The sequence below is a fragment of the Barbus barbus genome (genome assembly GCF_936440315.1).
Source record: "Barbus barbus genome assembly, chromosome: 17".
In the NCBI taxonomy this organism is placed as follows: domain Eukaryota; kingdom Metazoa; phylum Chordata; class Actinopteri; order Cypriniformes; family Cyprinidae; genus Barbus; species Barbus barbus.
The window spans coordinates 31,567,075-31,584,574 of NC_136745.1; the positions used below are offsets into that span (position 1 = coordinate 31,567,075).

The 17,500-nt window shown below is 45.5% G+C and overlaps 2 protein-coding genes across 7 annotated transcripts in view; one reads left to right on the forward strand and one right to left on the reverse strand.

The window, feature by feature from the left end:
* LOC306883063 (limbin-like) overlaps positions 1–7,706 on the reverse strand; it is a 16,238-nt gene extending 8,532 nt beyond the window's left edge. For 2 of the 4 annotated variants that reach the window (XM_079438136.1, XM_079438135.1), the window contains exons 1-13: positions 7,052–7,683; positions 6,803–6,924; positions 6,335–6,686; positions 5,212–5,312; positions 5,013–5,078; positions 4,763–4,897; positions 4,510–4,649; positions 4,087–4,414; positions 3,494–3,733; positions 2,958–3,127; positions 1,673–1,817; positions 114–275; positions 1–38 (exon numbers count right to left, since the gene is read on the reverse strand). The exon at positions 1–38 is cut by the window's left edge and continues 198 nt beyond it. In XM_079438136.1, coding sequence (XP_079294262.1) covers positions 1–38; positions 114–275; positions 1,673–1,817; positions 2,958–3,127; positions 3,494–3,733; positions 4,087–4,414; positions 4,510–4,649; positions 4,763–4,897; positions 5,013–5,078; positions 5,212–5,312; positions 6,335–6,686; positions 6,803–6,924; positions 7,052–7,154 — 2,102 coding nt within the window. In that variant the 5' untranslated portion in view covers positions 7,155–7,683. Of the gene's footprint in view, positions 39–113; positions 276–1,672; positions 1,818–2,957; positions 3,128–3,493; positions 3,734–4,086; positions 4,415–4,509; positions 4,650–4,762; positions 4,898–5,012; positions 5,079–5,211; positions 5,313–6,334; positions 6,687–6,802; positions 6,925–7,051 lie in introns of all 4 variants that reach the window. The other 2 variants (XM_079438137.1, XM_079438138.1) reach the window with 2 other exon arrangements.
* Positions 7,405–17,500, forward strand: part of evc (EvC ciliary complex subunit 1) — a gene marked incomplete at its 5' end in the record, with an annotated part of 32,659 nt that continues 22,563 nt past the window's right edge. For 2 of the 3 annotated variants that reach the window (XR_013785335.1, XM_079438141.1), the window contains 9 exons: positions 7,562–7,744; positions 8,069–8,167; positions 9,310–9,384; positions 9,457–9,689; positions 9,968–10,040; positions 10,339–10,413; positions 10,484–10,606; positions 16,401–16,553; positions 16,614–16,818. Coding sequence is in view for 2 of the 3 variants with exons in the window: in XM_079438141.1 (XP_079294267.1) it covers positions 7,562–7,744; positions 8,069–8,167; positions 9,310–9,384; positions 9,457–9,689; positions 9,968–10,040; positions 10,339–10,413; positions 10,484–10,606; positions 16,401–16,553; positions 16,614–16,818 (1,219 nt within the window). Of the gene's footprint in view, positions 7,745–8,068; positions 8,168–9,309; positions 9,385–9,456; positions 9,690–9,967; positions 10,041–10,338; positions 10,414–10,483; positions 10,607–16,400; positions 16,554–16,613; positions 16,819–17,500 lie in introns of all 3 variants that reach the window. The other variant, XM_079438142.1, reaches the window with a different exon arrangement.

Here is a 17,500-nt window from a genome sequence, read left to right on the forward strand (position 1 = left end):
AGCTCCGCTAACAAACTCTGCAGCAAACACAGACTCATCTGCACACAGAAGCACAGGGGTTACACCACAGACACCGACTTACACACCTTCAGCTCGTTGCTATCCCACAGTACCTTGCGTGTCCTGCCTGCAGTCTCTTCATCCAGGCGATTGATGAGTTCTGACAGTTCATTGTTCTGGTACATCAGTATTTGAGTCCATCTCTGCAGGTACTGATCCGCCGTGACATCAGAGGAAGAGCTCGCAGCCTGCAGCTGACTCCAGTGCTCACACACCTGCTCCAGTGAGAGTTACAGTGACACAGATCACAATCAGAGACCTGGAAATGATCAACATGATCAAACTCTGCTGATCATCAGGGTCTTTTGAGGAGCGTTTGTTTCCAGAAGCTTTACTTTCACTGTTCCTCAGCGGAGGAATGATCTTCACAAGCCTCCAAAACATCTCACATCTTCTGAGGAGCGCTTATTTCTTCATCTCTCAATCCGCACTGCATTGCATTATATGTTTGGATCATTTCAATCTCAGCTTACTGAGACATTTTATTGGAGATATAGAGCGACCCCTGATATTTAGATCATTTTATGTCAGTATCTGCTTTTCTGTTATAAAGATCTTATTGATTTACATTACAAGCATCATAATTCCATCCAGCTTGTAACCACCCAGAGTTTGGTTATGTTTTCTGCTGTTTTCGTTGTTTTTGTATGTCATACTACTCCTGTGCTCTAGGGGAACTAGGTAGCCTGCTCCTCAGTATTTAGCCAGGTAAGAGGGAAGAAGCTAGTATGGTTTGGTGAAGGGAAGCATGGTTTGTCTTTCATGGTGCACCCAAGATGCACAGAGTCCAGATTGAGAAACTGTGGTTTTAAGCTCAGTCAAGTAAGTAGCGCTTTATCTAAGCTATGTTGACTTGGGTTTGCTCATGGACAAGCTGTATATTGTCTTTCGTGTTTTATAGTTACTGTTTGGTTTATAAATGGCATGCTAATGTTAGTTTATATGTTTTGTTTGTAGAAGGACTTTTTTTTTATAAATATGTGCACATCAATTCGTCCACTTTACGGAGACGATGCTGTTGGGGTGTTTGGAACCGGGGGGGTTCAGTTTCAGAGGACAGTGGTAATAAGGCCTCACTTCATCGTTTGGGGGTTTGGATACTTTTGGATTAACTGTCTCTCTGGATTACTTTACTTACTGCACACTTCATCATTGCACGGGACAATTGACTCTGAGCTACGACTCATAGGGATTGCTCTACAAACTACATGACACTGGTCATATAAAGGTTTCTTTTCATTTCGACTGCAATCCTGAATGTCAGTGCTAGTATTGTGTTTGTGTGTTTTTTTTATTGCTTGCTATTTTGATTTCTTTGGATGTTTTTTTTTTGTAAATATATTTTTCCTGCTCTTTCAAAAGTTGGTGTTTGATTTATCGGTTTAAATGTAAGTTTGGTCGGTGGATCCCTCCCTCTAATTATCTTGTAGCTCGCCTCTCTAGGGTGTTCTTAGGGGGACCGTTACAAGCTGCATCAAATTGCTTATTCTTGCTCAATTGGGGGGATTTTCATCATATTCTCACTATATCATACTTTCTGAGCCTTTTATTTAATGTCAGACTTTACAGGTTTACACCTTAACACAGCTCAAAAACATACACACACACACACCTTCTCAGACAGCAGCTGCCGTCTCCTCTTGATGATGTCACAGCGGATGGCGCTGCACTCACGACTCACACTTTCTTCTAAACTCTGTTTCACCCGCAGAATCTCCAAATGAACATCAGAACACTGTTGGGAGAAACCACACCCCCTACACACACACACACACACACACACACACAAACAAACAATAAATATCTGTTCTAAAAGAAAGAAAAATATGTATAGCGAGACACGAGCGATAAGAGTACAGTAGTATTGTAGATGACATGTAGTTCAGAATTCACTACACTGCAGTACAGCACAGCTACTGTAGTATGTAATGAGTGATGAAGTATGTAGTATGTGATGGTGTGGTAGTGACGTAGCGTGTGATGGTGAGGTACGTAGCGTGTGATGGTGAGGTTGTTGCGTGTGTGTGTGTGTGTGTGTGTGATGGTGAGGTTGTTGTGTGTGTGTGTGTGTGTGTGATGGTGAGGTTGTAGCGTGTGTGTGATGGTGAGGTTGGTGTGTGTGTGTGTGTGATGGTGAGGTTGTTGTGTGTGTGTGTGTGTGTGATGGTGAGGTTGTAGCGTGTGTGTGATGGTGAGGTTGTAGCGTGTGTGTGATGGTGAGGTTGTAGCGTGTGTGTGATGGTGAGGTATATTGCGTGTGTGATGGTGAGGTTGTAGCGTGTGATGGTGAGGTTGTAGCGTGTGATGGTGAGGTACGTAGCGTGTGATGGTGAGGTTGTAGCGTGTGTGTGTGTGACGGTGAGGTATGTAGCGCGTGTGTGTGACGGTGAGGTATGTAGCGCGTGTGTGTGACGGTGAGGTATGTAGCGTGTGTGATGGTGAGGTACGTAGCGTGTGATGGTGAGGTACGTAGCGTGTGATGGTGAGGTTGTAGCGTGTGTGTGTGACGGTGAGGTTGTAGCGTGTGTGTGTGACGGTGAGGTATGTAGCGCGTGTGTGTGACGGTGAGGTATGTAGCGCGTGTGATGGTGAGGTGTAGCGCGTGTGATGGTGAGGTATGTTGCATGTGATGGTGAGGTTGTAGCGTGTGATGGTGAGGTTGTGGTGGGAAGGTGAGGTATGTAGTGTGTGATGGTGTGGTTTGTATTTTTTGATGGTGAGGTATGTAGCGTGTGATGGTGAGGTTGTAGTGTGTGTGTGTGTGTGATGGTGAGGTAAATAGTGTGTGATGGTGTGGTTTGTATTTTTGTGATGGTGAGGTTGTAGTGTGTAATGTAGGGTGTAGTGTGTGTGTGTGTGTGATGGTGAGGTTGTAGTGTGTAGTGTGACGGATGTACCCGTGAGCTTGTGCATCTCTGATGCGTCGCGCACTGCTGCTGAACACCTCACTTGTCACGGCCTGAAGACTCTGGAAACTCTGCAGCAGGAAGCGTCGCTGCGCATGTCGCTCAGCCAGCAGTGCTCTCTGATTGGCCAGAAGGACATCAAGCACCTCCTCGAGAGCGTCCTGGGGCAGAGCCACAGCACACATTTATAACATTCTCAGAATGTTAGAAATTATATGGTTTCTGACTTGACTTAGACACTGTTGAATTCACATTTATTAAATGCAAATTCAAAATTCTCATAAAAACAGATGCATGGAAACCAAAGTCAGGTCTCTTGTTCAACTAAATTAAAGAGAGTGCAAACAGAAGAGAGAATGATCTAGTGTACGTCACAGTGCTGCTGCTTGGAAAAACCTGCAGCACCAGGGCATTTCCAGTTTACTCTGCAGTCTGACTATGAGCTCACGCCACACATACAGCAAACAAGCTTTAACTTAGAAACACCAGTGCAGTCGGTACAGACGTCAGACTGATGGTCAGCCCACCTGACAGCTGTAGTACTGCAGCAGGAGTTTGTCGGCGGTGCTTTTCTCCAGCTCTCCCATTCGGACGGCCTCCTCCAGCTCCTCACCAAAGATCTTGTGCAACTCAAAGCGCCGCTGCAGAGCCTGCTGCCTCTGTGCCTGCGCAGACGCGTGTTCATGCCTGACCAGGAGCCGCCTCTGCAGACGCTTCAGCTCTTCTTTATGAAGCTTCTCCAGTAGAGAACGAACCTCCAGCACATCCTGATAACATACGACACGCATCATGTTCTTACTCAGTATTTCTGTCTTGATTTCCAGTACAAATATCAAAACATTTTTAAAGGGGTCACATGACGGTGCACTAAAATATATAATCAACTTGTAACACTCCAAAGATGAAAAACTTGAAATTGCATCATATGACCCCTTTAAATTAAGATTAATTTAGTGGAGAAGCAAAACAACATTTTGTTTTCTGGAAAAAATAATAAAAATGAAGTGGGTTTATGCTTAAAAAACATCTGCCAATGGGGCCAGAAAAATAAACTTGATTCAATAGGAAAGTCAATTCAGGTATATTTTTGTGAAAACATTCATGTTCAGAAGAGCATCACCTGCGGCCGCGGCGCGTGCTGGAACAGTTGCTCTGCGTGTGCCGTCTCGCTCATGTGTTTGCGCTGCTGTGCTTCCATCTCCTCCTGCGTCTCCAGGTTACACTGAGCGGCGAGCGCTGCCATCCGCGCCACATGCTCCTCCTGGACTTTCCCTTCCATGCCCACGATCTGCCCATGAACGACCCCCAGAACACGCCTCTCGCCCCGATCACTCAGACGCCCCGCTGCCCGAACGCCCACCAGCAGCGCAGACAGCAGCCCCTTAAACATCTGCACCCGCACTCGCTCCACCCACACCGCCACACGCAACACACACGACACCTGCAGACTGACAGAGAGACATGTCTTTATACTCACACACACACACACAGACACTCACACACACACACACACAGACACTCACACTCGCGTGCACACACACACCTGTCAAGTGCTTGAATCATGTTTTGTGGATCCTCCAACATCACGATATCCACAAATTTATCCTCAAACGCTGCCTCCTCATTGGCTGCAGCAGTGATGTCACACTCATATGGCCCCACCTCTTCATTGATGCTGCTTCTCTAGAAATTAAGAAACAACAGAGTCATTCACAGCTGCACTCCATCCATGCATGCGCTGCCGGGGCCGATCTCACACACACACACACATAGTGCTGAGACTGGAATGAACTGACCGTGTGTGGAGCGCAGCTGCAGAGTCGTCTGCGCTGCAGGAAGTTCACACTGACCACACCCAGAGACGCCAACAGGAGCGTCAGGAGAAACGAGACCACAAAACCCACGAGGAGAAGAGAGCGATCCACACCAGCCTGCCACACACACACAGATTAAACGAACACACACACACTTTTGTGTAACCAGCTACTGCTGCTGGTGTGTGTGTGTTCTGTGAGTGTGTGTGTGTGTGTGTGTGTGTTTGTTTACCTGTTCAGTTGTTTTTATCCTCACAGTGAAATTGGCGATCACTGGACCAAACAGATGAATGTCATTCTGAAATACAATTTTCCAGAAACAAAACAACATTGACAGCATCAAAAAGGTCCAAGTCTTCACACGCACACACACACACCCCAGCATGCACAGTGTGTGACTGACAGACAGACAGAGATGTGGATGTGGATACCTGAGTGGCGTTGGAGAAGGTCAGATACGCTGGGAGATTGAGAATCTGGTCTCTGTTTCCTTTCACGCTCATCCTGTACAAAACCACATACTGAGAGCCAGCTACACACACACACACACACACACACACACACACAGACAGACACACACACACACACACACACACACACAAACAGTGAGTATATGTTTGTTTTCTACGTTGTGTGTGTGTTTTCTTAGCTATGATATGGTCTATGACTATAGATGAATGTATGTGTGTGTGTGTACTGTAAAAAAAATATATATATGATTGCACTTAACTACACTCTACACTACACTATGATTTAACTCTACACTACTAAAAATGTTACATGAAAATACTGTTGAATTTAACATTTTTGGAAGAAAATAAAACCACTTTATTTTCAGTAAATATTTTATGTTACAATTAGGGCTGCAGCGATTCGACGTCATCGATTACGTCGATTATAAAAATACGTTGATTAGCATTGAGCGCGTCGACTCGTCGCACCTTTAGCCACGCCCACCGCGCGAGCCTGCTGTTGCTCTTAACTTAATTATTTTAGTTCAATCAGTTCCTCAATTCAAGCCTCAAAACTGCTCAAGTTTCCTTTAAAAAAAAAAGAGGAAAACACATCTCTTGGTTTTATTAGTAAAAAGTCCTCAATATTTTCTATACAACACTGAATCACAATTTCTTAATGAAATATACTCACTATTTTTAATTATCACCTTCATTTTTTTTTTATGAAAATTACAAGACCCATGATTCATTTTTTACAGTTTAGCAGAATTTACTGTTATTATTTATTTATTAATTTAACTAAAGAATTCATCAACTGATAAGAAAATAATAAATGGGGTAATTGAAAAATAATCAATAGATTAGTCGACAATAAAATTAATTGTTAGCTGCAGCCCTAGTTACAATGGATGTTGTGAAATGAATGTTTATCGTGTTATTTTAGTGCTGTGTGTGTTATCCTGGTGTTTGACACAAAAGGTCTGTTGGATTTACTGGTTTAACATGTACTTTTTTGGTAAATTACTGTTTTAAAGTGTCGAGGTTGATCTGTGAGCATGTAAGCACATTCTGCTGTGTTTTTCCGGAGTGATGTTGGTACCGCGCAGTGAGTCGGCGCTGAAGGTCTGGAAGCCTCTCTCCTGGACGCTGCTGTTGGTCTGCAGCAGAGTGACCCCCGACACAGAGTCACGGATGCAGATCTGCGACAGATCACCACCCTGCTGAGGATTACTGACCTGCAGACGCACCTGCACCTGCGCAGACACACTTCCCCCCGACTCCACCTGCAACACACACACACACACACTCATATACATACACCAGCACGTATACACACACACACACACACACACATACATATACACACACACAGCAGTCAGTGAACATGGGGACAAACACACCTGAGCACACTTCTGGAAGGAGACTCCAAACGCTGAAGGCTTGGTCTCTCTCTGAATGAAACACACATCAGATCAGACCAGACTGAGATCAGCAGCCAGAACAAAAACACAACAGAGAGCTGACAGCTGAATGATGGATGATTGACAGATATCAGTGCAGATTTTACCCGCTGTGAGGCGTGTCTGGTGCTTCTCTGCCCCGCCCATTGACCAAATAAGGTGTGGGAGGCGTGGCCTGAGATGGCGTCCTCTGCGTACTGCTGTGAAGAAGTGATTCTTCGCCTCATCTCTGAAGAAAAAACAAACAATAAAACAAACTACTGTCTGTTCTTTACCCCCCCCCCCCCCCCAAAAAAAAACAACAACAACTAACAGATGTTTACTCTGAGATTTAAAAAGAGCATGAATTTAGAAACCTTTCCTGCGCTGTACTTCCTCCTGGTGATCGATGGATAATGCTGCATTGATAAACAGCAGCGCGCTCATAATCACTAAACACCCATCTCTCCAAACACACATCTCACCGCGAAGATTAATACAGTTATTAATGTCGCCAGCAGCACTGCTCGTCAACGCTGCAGACGTGGAAGTAAATATCTCACGAGTGACTGAGAAGAAGAGCGCATTTCTCCGTTTGTTTTTCCATTTCCGTTTTGCACAACTTTTCCAAAGATTGGAAACTGCGGGAAGCCCCGCCCCCGCACGCCTCCGATTGGCTCAATGAGCAACATTCCTCAGGCGATGCCGCGTTCGATTGGCTGCAATCGCTGCCAATCAAAAGTAACAGTTCAGCGGACAGTAGGAGATACGGCGTTATTTTGTATCGCGCTCGTTAAAGCAGGCTTTAAGCTGGTTTGCCAACCGCCATAAAACATCCGAAGAAGAAGAAGAAAGCAGGCTTTACGCGCGTTAACCGTGCTTTTGAGATGCGTTTTAACGCCTCGCGGGACTCGTGCTCGGAAAGTGTGCTGATAGAGGCGTCAGAGCCGCGGGGTCCGCCGTGGGGTCCGGTAACGGGTGTCGCGGTGTCCGGTGCGAGTCTCGCGCTGATCGCAGCCGCGCTGCTCTTCCTGTGTCACCGGAAACAGCTGTATAGCGTCGCCGCGCCGGTGAGAAACGCTGCCGTTATTCTATGCACTTGAACCTGTGATTACTGTGAAGAATAAGTTAATAAACCCCTTCAGGTTATGCGCACAGTATGATTAGTGGAGCTGTACCTCATCTGTTTTCAGCGCTCGGTAAACGAGCATCATACACCGCTACTGATTTTATAGAAAGATCATTATTGTGACTACAGACTAAACCTGAAAATAAACTTCATCAGTGTTTCTTTTGTTTCTTAGTCATTTCTAACTGTAAGGACATCACCAGAGGGAAGTTCATCAGGTGTGTACTGTTAGTTTTTGATGATGAGAGTGTTGTTGTGTCTGAAGGTGTGTGAAGATCTGCGGAGGCGTCTGGAGGAGTGTGAGGAGGAGAGCGACTGTGACAGCAGGAGATCAGCAGCAGAGGCAGAACCTGCTGAAGGAGCCGTACGTACCACTAACTCCTCCTTCACCCTATCCTCACTCCATCCTCACCCCATCCTCACCTCATCCTCACCTCATCCTCACCCCATCCTCACCCCATCTTCACCTCATCCTCACCTCATCCCATCCTCACCTCATCCTCACCCCATCCTCACCTCATCCTCCCTCCATCCTCACCCCATCCTCACCTCATCCTCACCTCATCCTCACCTCATCCTCACCTCATCCTCACCCCATCCTCACCCCATCCTCACCGCATCCTCACCCCATCCTCACCCCAAGCTCACTCCATCCTCACTCCATCTTCACCCCATCCACCCTCCATCCTCACCCCATCCTCACCCCATCCTCACCCCATCCTCACCCCATCCTCACCCCATCCTCCCTCCATCCTCACCCCATCCTCACCCCAAGCTCACTCCATCCTCACTCCATCCTCACTCCATCTTCACCCCATCCTCACCCAATCCTCACTCCATCCTCACCCCGTCTTCAGCCCATCCTCACTCCATCCTCACTCCATCCTCACCCCGTCTTCAGCCCATCCTCACCCCATCCTCACTCCATCTTCACCCCATCTGCATTAGTTGCTAGGAAATCAATAATGTTATACTTTTTAATAGTGATAAAATCTTTTAAGTAATTAGTAGAACTTGCCTGTTTCGCCCGACTCTCACCTCGTCCTTGAACTTTGCCTGTAGCTAAATACAGTCAAATCATCTTTATTTCCAAAACGCTTTATACTGATAGTTTCAAAGCAGCTTCACAGTTAAATCCTCACTGAGAAAGTCAAAGGCGACGGTGGCAAGGAAAGCAAACTATGATATAGTTTCTATCAGGTGTGTCAAACAGAACGTCCTGCAGAGTTTAACTCCATCACGAGTTAATAACACAAACTTCCTTCTTCTACTTGATGAAATGAAACTTCCCCAAGTGATGTTCACGAGGACATGTCTAAAAACGAACTGGAAGTCATGTGCAGTCCAGTCTGGACCAGTTTCAAGACTATTTCAAATATACATACACAACTGGAAATACATGCGTTTATAAGTTTAGAGAAATTTGAGTACATAGTCTGTTTATGTGCAGCTTGATTGAGAGAAATCATCTCAGTAACTGCAGCTTTCTTCTGTTCTGGGCGTCAGTCGGCGGTGAACAGCGATGTGGCAGCGTTTGCTCTGAAGGCGAGGGTGGTGTATCCCATCAGCCAGAGATTCAGAGTGAGTCCTGATCTGCACTCAATCAGAGCTTCAGTCCCGGCTCGGTATTAATGTGTGTTTGATGAATGTTAGCCGCTAGCAGATGGAGCCTCCAACCCCTCCCTGAACGAGCCGCCCAAGCGCCAGGCCCCGCCCAGCCAAGACTCCGCCTCCTCGCTGGCTGGCGATTGGCCGAGCCAAGAGAGGGACGACGATGATGATGATGAAAGCAGTCAGTTCATCTCCTGTGACCCTTCATCTAAAACACACTCCAGTCACGTGTTCAGGAGAGTCCAGCACTACCCACAAACCCCGGGTCACTCACGGTCAGATACACACACTCACAGTCTCAGTCTCACACACACACAACATTTGATTGTCTCTAGATCAGAGTTACAGGGGGAGAAACAATGCGTATGCTTTTACTGTGAATTTACCCCCTGCTTTCTGTCTTTTCATGTCAAGGTGAAACTCTGAAACATACAAACAGACACAAATTGAGAACCACTGAGAGCTTTAAGATGTAGTGAAAGCATAGAAGATACAGAGCAGCTCTGAATAATGCAGATTTATTCCCAGTGCTGATATGTGTGTGTGTTTGCAGGGTGAGTCTGCTGTGTTTGACTCTACAGGATCTGCAGCTGCACACATCACAACTACAGCAGCAGAAGTACAGGGTAAAACACATCAGCACACAGCTGTCTGTACATTATATACTGCTTGAAGATTCATGACCAGTGAAGAGAATCACCAGAGAACGACATTACGTGACATTTATTCATTTAGCAGATGTTTTTTACTTACAAATGCAGAAAAACAGAAGCAATTTATCACATAAAAGCTGCAGTATTAGCAGTACCACAGACTGTTGAGATGAAGACCAGACTGGAGCTTTCTCTGTAGCGGCGATAGAAAGTGCTTTATGTGTGACATCAGTGTGTTTTCATGTTATAACTCTCTGTGGATCTGCTGCAGATGTTCCTGCAGGTTCTGCGAGTGTTGTTGGGTGACCGAGAGCATGCAGACGTCATCCACGAGCAGCAGCAGCAGGTGAGATCGACACCTGACCGTAACGCTTCGGCTCAGAGTCACTTTACTGAACGAGTGCTCTGTCCTGCAGGAGGCGGAGCTGCTGATGAGGGGTGTGTCTGTGGATGAGGGGGTGGAGCCAGACACAGTCATGTGTTCTATCGAGGAGGTGGAGAAAATGGGCCGGGAGCAGCTGGAGCGCTCGCTGCAGACGGTAACCGTCCAAAACACTGGCTGTGTTCAGCTCACACCGTTCACTATGTAGACTAAAAGAATAGTGCTTGGATTGGGACACACTAGAGCTGAACGATACGGCAAAAACATTTTATCTTTATTTTTTTTCAGAATGTTTGACCGATTCTCGATTTTTACTATTTTTAACTAGTCAACTTGAACATAACTACAAGATGATTAAAGTAACTTTTTATTAATCTTCTAGTTAAAGAAGCTTCTGTTCCGAGTGCAGCACACATGATGTTAATGTTAAACAAATCACTTGTTAAATTACAACTACATCTTGTACAAATGTGTCTTATACATATTATATGTTCAGAAATAATATGAGAAAAATGCTTTAAAATTCTCAAAAGTCAAGGTAATTGAAAATGGCTGAAGTTATAACAGCAGTAGACTATTATTAACTATAAATGCTGTGTAAACATGGATGTGTTTGACTCTTACATTAAACAGCATTCTATAAACACTGCGCTCAAGTTAAAGAAGTTCACTCTCATCTTCTGGCATGTTGTTCCTCTTCCACTGCCGCGTCTCATCTTTATCAACACAAAAGCTGTTTCTGTGTGATATACTCTACTCACGGTCCTTCAGAGCTTCACACACCAGCGGCTAATCACTCTTTTCTCTTTACTGCTAGCATATTGTCAAAGTGTCTAATTCTAACGCTGGGTAATCTTTCCATTCAAAACCGAGATTCCTTGATTTATAAAAATAATATTGTGGCAAAACATTAAATTCAAATGAATCAATAAAATTGGAAAAATCGCCCAGCCCTAGGACACAGCTGATTTTCTAGAAATATAGACTGTGTTGTCTATGAGCAGCGTGTCTGACTGTGACACTCTCTTTACATACACACACTGTGTGTGTGTGTGTGTGTGTCATCTGTGTGTGTGTGAGTGTCATCTGTGTGTGTGTGTGTCATCTGTGTGTGTGTGTGAGTGTGTGTCATCTGTGTGTGTGTGTGTGTGTGTCATCTGTGTGTGTGTGTGTGTCATCTGTGTGTGTGTGTGTGTGTGTGTGTGTGTCATCTGTGTGTGTGTCATCTGTGTGTGTGTGTGTGTGTGAGTGTGTGTCATCTGTGTGTGAGTGTGTGTCATCTGTGTGTGTGTGTGTGTGTGTGTGTGTGTGTGTCATCTGTGTGTGAGTGTGTGTCATCTGTGTGTGTGTGTCATCTGTGTGTGTGTGTGAGTGTGTGTGAGTGTGTGTGTGTGTGTGTGTCATCTGTGTGTGTGTGTGTGTGTGTGTGTGTCATCTGTGTGTGTGTCATCTGTGTGTGTGTGTGTGTGTGTGTGTGAGTGTGTCATCTGTGTGTGTGTGTGAGTGTGAGTGTGTGTATGTGCATGTGTGTCTCTCTCTCTCTCTCTCTCTGTGTGTGTGTGTGTGTGTGTGTGTGTGTCTCGATTCAATTAAATTCAGCTTTTTTAGCATGACTGTGTAACACAATGTTGCCAAAGCATTAACATATATATATATAAGTAAGTCAGTTTGAAGTTAATGATGTGTAACATCTATCATTGTGAATGGTTAATACATATTTAGCAGCTAGTGCAGCTGTTATCATCTTCTCCAAGTAAGAAGGGCATTTTCTCAGTATCACTAAGTTCAGTAAATGATGGGATCAGGGCTTCAGATCTGGGGAGAAGTGTTTCCTCACATTCTGATATTTAGGATAAATGAGCAGAAAGTGTTTCTCGTCCTCTATTTGCTGTAGATCAGTGTCTACAGATCCTCTGCTCTCACTCTGGCCATGTTTGTCTGTGTCTAACTCTCTCTATTTCTAAATCTGGGTTACTTCATCTGTATTTGGAGAGGATTTGTCTTTCTTTAAATGGTTTAATCAATAAATAACTGGCAAATTTAGTGGTTCTGTTTAGGGTTGAGTAGCATTGGAGTTTATTTTGAAGGTCAAAGTGTATTTTTAGAGATTCATCATGAGTGTCTTTTGGATTTTTGTCAAGTTGTTTAATAATGGTTTTGGGGTTGAAGCTGTATTCAGCGAGGAGCTGGGTTTATGGACTAGCTGAAGAGCGAGTGTGTTTAGAGGATGAGATTCTGCTGAGGTTTCATTGGTGAGGAGGGCTTTATATCAGATTGAATCAGGATCAGATCGATGGAGGCGATGCCAGAACTGAACACATCTCTTCTGGATCTCTATCTTCAGGGGGTATAAGCCTAATTCAGCTCTGCAGGCATCATTGGACGTAGCTCTATGGACCCCTAAAGTGGTTTTGATCATTTCTAGTTGTAGTTTTTCTATTGAAGTTTTATCCCAATTTTTAAAATGTATTATTGGTCTCCAAATTTCACTCTCGTACAGTAGAATTTGTTTAATGATTGCATGATATAATTTAATCCGTGTTTTAATTGGCTAAACCAATTAAAGACCTTCTCATTCAAGACCTTCACAGCCAGACTGAAGCCCCCTGATGCAGAGATCTGGATGCCCAGGTAAGTGTAGCTGGTGCTGTGCTCCGTAACTGAACTGGTATCTGCTTCCCTGAGACCTGGCCTTCTTCTGGAACACCATGACTCTGGTTTCGTCCAGGTTGAGCGTCGGAGCCCATTCCTCACAGTACTGTTCCAGCAGGGCCAGGCCGTGCTGGAGACCCTCGACTGTGGGGGACAGCAGAACCAGGTCGTCCTCATACAGCAGGCACTTCAGAGTCGTGCAGAGCGAGGCCCGGGATGCTGCCGGAGCGGTCCAGAGCTTCTGCCAGCTCGTTGATGTAGATGTTAAACAGGGTTGGGCTCAGACTGCATCCCTGCCTCACTCCACGACCCTGCTGGAAGAACGCACTTCTGAGATTCACAATTCTGACCAAACATGCACTGGTTTTATACATGGCTTGTATCACATCAAATGTTTTTCCACCAATGCCAATATCTCTTTTTTTATATCTAGGAGTGAACAGTCCTTCAGACCAGGTCTCAGGGAAGTCACCAGAGGATAAGATCAGACTGAATAATGTTGCCAGAGCTGGAATTATGGAAGGGCTGCTGAGTTTGAGCATTTCATTACTGATGTTGTCTTGTCCACATGCCTTCTTTAATTTGAGGTTTTTAATGTGCTCTGTTATTTCTGATGATGTTATAATCATGTCCAATGGGTTTTGGTAATTTTTTCTTGTTTTCTGTAAATCTTCTAGTTTTCTCGTTGTTTGTGTTTGGGGCTGGTTGAGGTCTGGTTCAGGTTTTTGGTAAAGAGTGTTAAAGTAAGATCTTCAGATTGTGCCGCTCTGGAGTAATGTGTTTGATTTGGGGCTTTCACATTCTTTAAAGAGATTCCAGAAATAGTTTTGGTCTATTGATTCATCCATTTTAGCTTCATAATATTGATCTCTTTTGTTGCAAATGAGCTTGTTATAATTTTTCAAACAGTTGGAGTAGGCGAGGCGTAGCGTCTGATTGGCCGGTTCTTTATGCTTTCTGTTAGAAAGTCGTCGAAGGTCTTTTCTGAGACAGCTGCATTCATTATCAAACCACATATTCTTTTTTTATTTTTTGTTTGTTTGTTTAGTTGTTTAATGTTAGATATAGTGGCCAAAGTTTGAAATATATCATTAAGATTGGCTGTTGCTGAGTTTATTCCATTAACCAGACAGCAACATAATTTTGGCCCAGATCCGGCCAACATCTGGGCTGCATGGATTTCACTCGGGCCACATCTGGGCTGCATGGATTTCACTCGGCCCACATCTGGGCTGCATGGATTTCACTCGGCCCACATCTGGGCTGCATGGATTTCACTCGGGCCACATCTGGGCTGCATGGATTTCACTCGGGCCTCATCTGGGCTGCATGGATTTCACTCGGGCCACATCTGGGCTGCATGGATTTCACTCGGCCTCATCTGGGCTGCATGGATTTCACTCGGGCCTCATCTGGGCTGCATGGATTTCACTCGGGCCTCATCTGGGCTGCATGGATTTCACTCGGCCAACATCTGGGCTGCATGGATTTCACTCGGCCAACATCTGGGCTGCATGGATTTCACTCGGCCAACATCTGGGCTGCATGGATTTCACTCGGGCCTCATCTGGGCTGCATGGATTTCACTCGGCCAACATCTGGGCTGCATGGATTTCACTCGGCCAACATCTGGGCTGCATGGATTTCACTCGGCCAACATCTGGGCTGCATGGATTTCACTCGGCCTCATCTGGGCTGCATGGATTTCACTCGGCCAACATCTGGGCTGCATGGATTTCACTCGGGCCACATCTGGGCTGCATGGATTTCACTCGGGCCTCATCTGGGCTGCATGGATTTCACTCGGGCCTCATCTGGGCTGCATGGATTTCACTCGGCCAACATCTGGGCTGCATGGATTTCACTCGGCCTCATCTGGGCTGCATGGATTTCACTCGGGCCTCATCTGGGCTGCATGGATTTCACTCGGGCCTCATCTGGGCTGCATGGATTTCACTCGGCCTCATCTGGGCTGCATGGATTTCACTCGGCCAACATCTGGGCTGCATGGATTTCACTCGGGCCTCATCTGGGCTGCATGGATTTCACTCGGGCCACATCTGGGCTGCATGGATTTCACTCGGCCTCATCTGGGCTGCATGGATTTCACTCGGGCCTCATCTGGGCTGCATGGATTTCACTCGGGCCTCATCTGGGCTGCATGGATTTCACTCGGCCACATCTGGGCTGCATGGATTTCACTCGGCCAACATCTGGGCTGCATGGATTTCACTCGGCCAACATCTGGGCTGCATGGATTTCACTCGGGCCTCATCTGGGCTGCATGGATTTCACTCGGGCCACATCTGGGCTGCATGGATTTCACTCGGGCCACATCTGGGCTGCATGGATTTCACTCGGCCAACATCTGGGCTGCATGGATTTCACTCGGGCCTCATCTGGGCTGCATGGATTTCACTCGGGCCTCATCTGGGCTGCATGGATTTCACTCGGGCCTCATCTGGGCTGCATGGATTTCACTCGGGCCTCATCTGGGCTGCATGGATTTCACTCGGGCCACATCTGGGCTGGATCTGGGCCGACACTATGTTGCTGTCTGGGTAGTATCTGGAGTGAAATCTGTGGACATAAAGTCGTCCAGTGTTTTTATTATAATAGAGCTGCTCATGTTTTCTTTGAATTTTTCAGCATGAGATTGGTTCCAACTGAGTTTTGGTTTTAAAGGAACAGTTTTTCATGTTTGAGGGGAGGAGTGCTGACCCGGTCACATGACTGTTTCAGGTAAAGGACTGCTTGGCAGTGGTCAGAAATGGGAAGTTGAGGTCTAACTGTAAAGGCATTAATAAAGTTTGGATCAATATCTGTAATTGAGTAATGAACTACACTGACTCTTAATCTAGAGCAATCGGTGAATCTCCTCTGGTTCTGCCATTAATGATGTGTAGCCCTAGACCTTTACAAGGTTTTAACACTTGTTTTCCATTGGTGTTGACTAAACTATCATCACTGTTTCTTAGTGTGATAATTAATGAAGAATGAAACGTGGTGTCGTTGGATATGTGATTATTATCTACAATATTTACATAATCAATTTCTCTTCCGGTCCTGGCTTTTCAGTCTCCACATATGAGAATATGTCCTCTTGACTGAAAGTGTAAGATGTGAGTCTGTACCTTTAGAAAGCTTTGCTGTTTGTAATAGAGAGAGTCATGAGCTGGAATATAGAGAGCACAGAGGTCATGATTATGCTGTGATATGACTGATTTCACTTCAAGCCAAATAGATGCATTTTCATTTTTAACAATTTTTATCAAGTGCTTCAAATTGTCTTCAAACAGGCGCTGAGTTTCTCGAAGCAGTTGGAGCGGCTCGGGCAGACTCTTGGCCGCAGGTTCTCCGGTGGGGTCTCGGAGCAAGTGATGCGTGGCGTGATGGGCTGCCTGCGGCTGATGGAGGACGCTCTCTCTGAGGTGCAGGCGTCTGTTCTGAAGGTAAGGATCCCGCACTGCAGTCGTCACACTCGGACTCTGACTAACGCTGCTGTTTGACAGATGCTGCTGCAGCGCTTTGAGTGCTGGCTGGAGATGAGCCACGGCCTGCGAGAGAAGACTGCGCTCCTGAGACGGGAGGCGGAGCTTATGCTGAACGTCACCGGCCAATCAGTGCGTGAGCTGAGAGCAGACGGACAGCAGGAGAAACAGGGTCTCGGTGACCTGGAGACTGCAGTGAATGAAGCGCTGGAGCAGAGCACTGACGGTAACGACTAGGGCTGGGAGAAAAAACCGATGCGCAATTCTCTCTTCAACAATTCTGAATATTTCTGAATCGATTCTGAGCTTGTTTTGTCCCGCATATGGCACGTGTGCGCGCTAAAGACGCGACGGGCTTCATTGCACAGAATTTGCGTTGTGAGACACATGCACATTGCTCGACAGTGCTTCCACTCGCTGTGTTTTCTTTAGATATGCTTTAATTTCTGCCGTTTGGAATGCAGTACTATTAGATGCACGAAACTCACGCACTGACAGACTTTCACGTGCGCTTTGTGTTTGTTTGTCCTGAAGCTCAATCGCGGTTGCGGTTAAATGCACTTGCATTTTCAAATACTTTTATACGAAATTGATGTACACACAGTCAGTTATGTTTCAGAGCAGGACAAAACATCTGATATAGTGTGAATGCAGCCTGATAAAGCTGCCACTGTCTATGATCTCAAAAAGAGAATCCCATAACTATTGTCTGTAAACTTTTGGATACTTAAAGAACACTTATTTTAAAGTAGCCTGCTTATATAATTAAAAAAAATAAAATAAATGTTGTACAAAATAAATTTGATTTAAAATTTATATGAAAATGTAGCCATGTGCAGTAATATTGAAAACTGAGATTGTGACGCATCTTGATATTGAGTTATAATGATAATCGTAATGGAACTGAA